Here is a 7437-nt window from a genome sequence, read left to right on the forward strand (position 1 = left end):
TGATTCCAGGGATGAGGGACTTTAGTTACGTGGATAGACTGGAGAAGCTGGGGTTGTTCTCCTTGGAACAGAGACGGTTGTGAGGAGATTTGATCGAGGTGTTCAAAATCATGAAGGGTCTGGACAGAGTAGATAGAGAGAAACTGTTCCCATTGGCAGAAGGGTCAAGAACCAGAGGGCATAGATTTAAGGTGATTGGCAAAAGAAGCGAAGGCGACATGAGGAAAAACATTTTTACACAGCGAGTGGTTAGGATCTGGAATGCACTGCCCGAGGGGGTGGAGGCAGATTCAATCATGGCCTTCAAAAGGGAATTGGATAAGTACTTGAAAGGGAAAAATTTGCAGGGCTACGGGGACAGGGCGGGGGAGTGGGACTCGCTGGATTGCTCTTGGCTTCCTTCCATGCTGTAACCTTTCTACGATTCTACGATTGTAATTTGGGCTGATTGAAAGCAGGGGGCTCGGTCTTGTATTTCGGGAATCTCGGGCCAATCAGAGTCGAAAGGGAAGGAAATACCAGCCCAGGCTGCCTGGTTTTTTATTAAATTCTTTTCCTCCTTCCAAAATTTTACAACAATTTATTCCATTTTTGTTTCACAATCAAAAAAAAAAATTTCAATAAAATTCTTTTCTCTTTCTAAAAAAAAAAGCATTTAAAAATACAAAATCTTCCCAGTTGTGTGTGTGTTTCTTTAAGAATTTCTCTCCACCCCTTGCTGCCAAGAGCTCACCCCCTCCTCCTCGTGCTCTCCGTGCCAACGCGGGCAAGTGAGGAGGAGGTGCCCAGCTTGGCATCGTCGCTCAAAGCAGCTTGGGAAGGGGCATCTCTCTCTGTAAACCAACCCCAGACATTCTCCAAGTTCATAATCGACTTTAATTTCGATGAAAGCCCACCAGGAACCAGCGATACCCACCACCGTGCCCCCAACACCCACCCGGGCGAGAGATCGATGCCCGGGGAAGCTTTGCCAGCTCTCCAGAGCCCCTTCTCCCTCAGCCTCCCACCGGAATTGCCCCCCCCCTCGCGCCAGCCGGATTAGGCGTGGGTTGGCACCCGCGCTCGAACCCCAGCCGCCGGGGAGACGCGGAGGGCGCCGTGCCCGTTTAAGGCGGCGCCCTCAAATGCCGCCCGCCGATGCCTTCGGTGTCTCCTCGTCTGCTCTTTGGCATTAAAAAATAATCATGACGACATGCTACAATCGATTAAAAATCTGCGTCAGCCCACTGCAAACCTCTGCGTCCACATTTATAATGGGAATTTCCTATGTAAACAGGTCACGCTGTAATTACACCCTCCCGCCTGTAGTGGCGCTGCAGCACCACCGGTGGTAGGAGGGGGGGATTACCTCGTGACGAGTTTACATTATATTTACAATGGGAATTCCCTATGTAAACTCGTCACGGTGTAATTCCCCCCTCCTACCGCTGGTGGTGCTGTAGCGCCACCACAGGCGGGAGGGTGTAATTACAGCGTGACGTGTTTACATAGGGAATTCCCATTGTAAATACAGACAAGGGGATTTAGATCGAACAAGGACAGAATGTTTGACTTTGAAATGAGGGAATGGATTATATCCACACACCTGGGTTCAATTCCCCCCTCCCTCGCCCTCTAACCACCCGCCCCCTCACCCGGAAGGCTACACCTGATTCCAAGGCTACGGAAAATCGCCAAGTCTACAAAATTCCCGAGGTGATTCCCTGACCAGTGAGGTACACAGACTAGCAGCCGGAAAACTCAAGCTTTTCCCGCCAGAATGCGCCCTCCCCTTCGACTGGGTGACACGGTTCCGTGCGAGTGGTCTCGACTGGCCGCCTCAGGCCTTGAACTCCACTGGCCACACACGGGGGGGGGGAGAGCCGGGAGGGGGTTGGTCACTGAACTGGTGTCCCACCCTTCCTGGGAGGACCAGAATAACACAGCCCTGCACTGCAGGGAACTTTAAAAAGAAAATATTCAAACTTTTAAATATCGTCCGTCACAAATTACAACATAGTTACAAGCTGAGGAAAGCCAGCTCTTGAAAATCCAGTGTGAAAACGTTAATTTTGCTTCTGAAACACTTAAATAAAAGCAATATTCTGTTCAGCGGTCGCAAGAGGTACAGCCGAGGGGGATGCGGGAAGACCTGAGGGGGATTGTCACGTACTGAATGGTCGAGGTCCCTTTAAATGGAGCGTCGAGTGTGTTTGGGGGGCGGGGCAGGGAGGGGTCGGAGTTCAGTAATACAAGTCGTCCTCGTCGTCTTCGGGCTGGGGGGCTGGGTCGCCCCCTGCTGGGGCCGGCTGACCGGATCCGGAACCTTCTGGAATGTTCTGCGGCTGCTCCATGTCTGCAGAGGGGTCAAAACGGGTAGACGTTCGACGGTGAGAACTGAGCAGGACTTTCCCATTTGGCCACCCCTCCTCCCCCCAACTGTTTGTGGGATCTTGCTGTGCGCGTTTTTTTTTTTTATTCGTTCACGGGATGTGGGCGTCGCTGGCGAGGCTGGCATTTATTGCCCATCCCTAATTGCCCCTTGAGAAGGTGGTGGTGAGCCGCCTTCTTGAACCGCTGCAGTCCGTGTGGTGAAGGTTCTCCCACAGTGCTGTTAGGAAGGGAGTTCCAGGATTTTGACCCAGCGACGATGAAGGAACGGCCGATATATTTCCAAGTCGGGATGGGGTGTGACTTGGAGGGGAACGTGCAGGTGGTGTTGTCCCCATGTGCCTGCTGCCCTTGTCCTTCTAGATGGTAGAGGTCGCGGGTTTGGGAGGTGCTGTCGAAGAAGCCTTGGCGAGTTGCTGCAGTGCATCCTGTGGATGGTACACACTGCAGCCACAGTGCGCCGGTGGTGAAGGGAGTGAATGTTTAGGGTGGTGGATGGGGTGCCAATCAAGCGGGCTGCTTTGTCCTGGATGGTGTCGAGCTTCTTGAGTGTTGTTGGAGCTGCACTCATCCAGGCAAGTGGAGGGTATTCCATCACACTCCTGACTTGTGCCTTGTAGATGGTGGAAAGGCTTTGGGGAGTCAGGAGGTGAGTCACTCGCCACAGAATACCCAGCCTCTGACCTGCTCTCGTAGCCACAGTATTTATATGGCTGGTCCAGTTAAGTTTCTGGTCAATGGTGACCCCCAGGATGTTGATGGTGGGGGATTCGGCGATGGTAATGCCATTGAATGTCAAGGGGAGGTGGTTAGACTCTCTCTTGTTGGAGATGGTCATTGCCTGGCAATTGTCTGGCACGAATGTTACTTGCCACTTATCAGCCCAAGCCTGGATGTTGTCCAGGTCTTGCTGCATGCGGGCTCGGACTGCTTCATTATCTGAGGGGTTGCGAATGGAACTGAACACTGTGCAATCATCAGCGAACATCCCCATTTCTGACCTTATGATGGAGGGAAGGTCATTGATGAAGCAGCTGAAGATGGTTGGGCCTAGGACACTGCCCTGAGGAACTCCTGCAGCAATGTCCTGGGGCTGAGATGATTGGCCTCCAACATTACAACAGTGACTACACTTCAAAAAAAAGTACCTCATTGGCCGTAAAGCGCTTTGGGACATCCTGAGGAGGTGAAAGGCGCCATAGAAATGCAGGATCTTTCTTTATCTCCCATCCCACCGGGAGTGTCGGCCTAGATTATGGGCTCGAGTCTCTGGAGTGCGACTCGAAGCCATGACCTTCTGACTCAGAGGCGAGGGAGAGAGAGGGAGACACCCAATGAGCCAATGGTGGAGGGGCAAGTGGGGGAGGGGTTTGGGGTGAAAGAAACTGGGACCGTGGGCAGTAGATGGGAGGACATTCTGCGAGCTCGGAGACACTCGATGAACCTCACCTCCACAAGGAGGCCGAGTCAACGCCACTCCATGCCAGACCCGAGGAGACGACAGTCGACCCGGGCCCCGTCTGGATCAGTCTAGCCGGCTGTAGATGGTTGAAGACCGGGAGTCGCTGTTTGGGGGGAGGAACGAGGATGCTCCCCATTCAACTCCAGATTAAGGGGGGCAGGGAGATCCCGTGGGCTCTGGTAGGGGGCCATATCCGTACTTTGGCGTCCCTAAGTTTTCCTCCTCGCTTCTGCGGCTAAGGAGCCCGGGAGGTGCCTCTCCCTGCCGGTTTGGCTCGCTCGAGCTGAAGTTGACCCCTCTTTACCTGTGACCTCCTCGCTGGACTCGCTGGAGCTGGGAGACGGGCTGCGGCTCTCCTCGCCCGACGACTCCTCGCGCAGACAGAGGCTGGCGTCCGGTGCTGGGCCTCGCTCCGCCCCCGCCTCGCAGTCCGTCCGCAGCGGGGCCTCCCGTCCCGTCGGCCAGGGGAGGCCGGAGCCCTCCGATTGGTCGGTGCTCGCCGACGGGGGGTCGAAGGGGCCCTCGGAGGTCAGCGCCCCTCGGAGACACGACTCGTCCGCACTCCTCCTCCGCTGCAGGGAGCTCTGGGGGGGGAGGAACGGGCTCGTTACGTGGGAACAGACAACGTGCGCATATACACGGGGTACACATGGCCAAGGGGGGGTGCCACACACTGGAATAAGCAGGAAGGCCTCAGGCTCCATCCAGGGCCTGTGCAGAATAAGCTGGTCTCAGGGAGGGAGACAAAGCAGGAGAGGGTCCGACTCCTGATCGCTGGCCCTCCCCCCAATGTTGTGTGAGGACTGGATCGGGCTCAGCTGTGACGGCCCCCATGGTTAAATAGCTGACCCGGGGGAGGTGGTGGGGGGGGGGGGGGGGGGGGGGGGGGGGGGAGGGGCGATTTTAACCCCCACCCGTACGGGAGCAGCTGGTCCCGATTTTCCACCCGTTCGCCTGAAGGGGGCGAGTTTCCCTCGAGTGGCCCCAACATAAGCTGCCCCCCCCCGCCCCCCCCCCGGAATAGGCCCAATGCCCACATTGGGCTTCCTGGAGCTGTGCCTGTCCCGGGCCTGGGGTCAGGAGCGATCCTACAGGTTCCACGAGACTATCCTGGGTGTTGCTGTTGGCCCCATCTCCTCCCCTTTGACCCCGGGACTAGCCTGAGGGTCGCTGTTGGCCCCATCTCCTCCCCTTTGACCCCAGGACTCAGTGTTGAACCTATCTCCTCCCCTTTGACCCCCGGGACTACCCTGAGGGTCGCTGTTGGCCCCATCTCTTCCCCTTTGACCCCAGGACTCAGTGTTGAACCTATCTCCTCCCCTTTGACCCTGGGACTACCCTGAAGGTCGCTGTTGGCCCCATCTCCTCCCCTTTGACCCCAGAACTACCCTGAAGGTCGCTGTTGGCCCTGGGACTAGCCTGGGGGTCGCTGTTGGTGAGGGCAGGCAGCCTGAGTTGGAACGACGGACGAGGTACCTCAGGCCCAACTTACTCCCACATCCCGAGGCCCAATTTCGGGCCTTCCTGGTTGAGGCCCTAAAATGGGCCAGAACCAATTTTGCACCCCAAGCGAACTTCGGGGGGTTTGTGGGGGGGGCGGTGGAGAGGGACCGGTGGGCTTCGCTATGCCGCGTTCTCATCTCGCGGGGGGGTCCCTACCTGTCGGGGGGTCATGCCGAGGCAGGTGAACTGGGCGGAGGGCAGGCTGAACTGCCTGGCGTGGGACCTCGGCTTCCTCCGCAGCTGCTCCGTCGCCACCGGGGTCTCGGGCTCCGGCCCCCCGCTGCTCCGCCTCCACTCCTCCCTCTCCCTCTCCAGCTCGGCCTTGCTCCTCTCCGAGTCCAGCAGCCTGGCCTCCAGGGCCCGCAGCTCCTGCCCCTTCTCCTCGCAGGCTTTGCGGCACCGCTGGAACTCCTCCTGCAGCAGGCTGTGCTGCCTCCCCAGGCCCACCAGCTCCTCCCGCTGCTTCTCCAGGCTGCGGAGGCGCTCCTGCTCCACCAGCGGGCTCTCCTTTGGGGCCTGTTTGCCCTTCTGCTCCCCCAGCTGCTGCCGCTGGGCCTCGATGAGGGAATCCTGTCTGATGACAATAGCCTGTGGTGGGGGGGGCAGAGGCAGAGAAACGGTCAGGGGTTATCCGGCAGGTGAAAGGTCAAAATACCACGATACTGCGGCCTTGCATCCCCCCTATCCCCACAGAGCCTGGGCTGCCTCTAAAACCCTCTCCCCCAGGCCCCTGCACCCCATATTACGCTGACCTCTTAGCTAGCTCCAGTCCCCTGCCCCCTGTTATACTCTAACCCTGACCCTTCACCTCTCCCCAGATCCTGGTACCTTGTTATAACCCTAACCTCTCACTTGACCCCCTACGCCCTGTGTTATACTCTAACCCCTGACCCTTCACCTCTCCCCATATCCTGGTACCTTCTTATAACCCTAACCTCTCACCTCTTACTTGACCCCCTACGCCCTACGTTATACTCCAACTCCTGACCCTTCACCTTTCCCTGACCCCGACACCCTGACGCCTTCACCTTTCCCTTGACCCCTGTGTTATACTCTAACCCTTGACCCATTAGCTTCCTCTGCCCTTCCGACCTATCTCAAAATGCAGGCCGCCCAGGCTCCTCGGCCTTGCCCTGGGTCATCCCCTCCATCGCCACGGTGACAGGCCCAGGGCTTCGGCCTACCCTGAAGGGATGGCGGTAAAAACCCATCGCTGAACTCAGGGTCACCGTGAGCTCAGTGTCTGTTTTCGTCGTCAGGACCCTGTGAATCGCTGCGGGACGTTTTCCCCCCCATTACAGAGAGACCCATCCCCTCGCCCGCACTGCTCCAGGACCTTCGAGCCCGCCCGGGTAACCGAGGGGAAGCTACGAGCCCGCCGTGCCCACCTGGAGCCCGTGGAGCAGAAAGGAGAGTCGCGACAGTCTCAGCATCGCCTCCTGTAGGGAGAGGAGAGAAGGACAAGGTTAAAGTGGGCCCAGAGCAACCAGAAAAACACAACCAGAAGAGGGGGCGCAACTCCACTCCCCCACCCAGTGTACCCCCTCACCCCCTGCCCCATTCCCTGTACCCCTCACCACCTCACCCCCTGCCCCATCCCCTGTACCCCTCACCCTCACCACCTCACCCCCTGCCCATCCCCTGTACCCCAACTCGCCCTCAACTCCTCACCCACTCCCCTGCCCCATGTACCCCACTCCCCCAGACCCTTGCACCCAACTCACCCTGGCCCCCAACATGTCCCGGTCCCAGTACACCACTCACCCCAAACCACTGTACTCCACTCCCCCTCCGCCCCCTGTACCACTCAGCCCCCGCCCCATTTCCCCACTCTCCCCCTCCCCCCTGGACCCCACCCTCCCACTCCCCACCTCCCACTCCCCCCCTCCCTCCTGGACCCCACCCTCCCCACCTGTACCCCACCCTCCCCCCTGAACCCTCGCCCTCCCCCTGTACCCCACCCTCCCCCCCTGAACCCTCGCCCTCCCCCTGTACCCCCACTCTCCCCCCTGTACACTCCCCCTCCCCCCTGTACCCCACTCTCCCCCTCCCCCCACTCTTACCTCATTGTGTGATTTCACCTGCAGTTGGTTTCCATTTCA

General features: G+C 58.2%; 1 protein-coding gene across 1 annotated transcript; it reads right to left on the reverse strand.

The window, feature by feature from the left end:
* Positions 1-508: 508 nt before the first annotated feature.
* On the reverse strand, positions 509-7431 carry LOC137306730 (rho guanine nucleotide exchange factor 2-like). The gene is made up of 5 exons (XM_067976093.1): positions 7399-7431; positions 6724-6774; positions 5492-5923; positions 4137-4416; positions 509-2335 (listed from the first exon to the last, which is right to left on the reverse strand). Exons 2-5 carry the CDS (start codon positions 6766-6768, stop codon positions 2223-2225), a joined length of 870 nt encoding a protein of 289 aa, XP_067832194.1. The 5' UTR covers positions 6769-6774; positions 7399-7431; the 3' UTR covers positions 509-2222.
* Positions 7432-7437: the final 6 nt, after the last annotated feature.

The sequence above is a fragment of the Heptranchias perlo genome, chromosome 44, assembly GCF_035084215.1.
Source record: "Heptranchias perlo isolate sHepPer1 chromosome 44, sHepPer1.hap1, whole genome shotgun sequence".
In the NCBI taxonomy this organism is placed as follows: Eukaryota; Metazoa; Chordata; class Chondrichthyes; order Hexanchiformes; family Hexanchidae; genus Heptranchias; species Heptranchias perlo.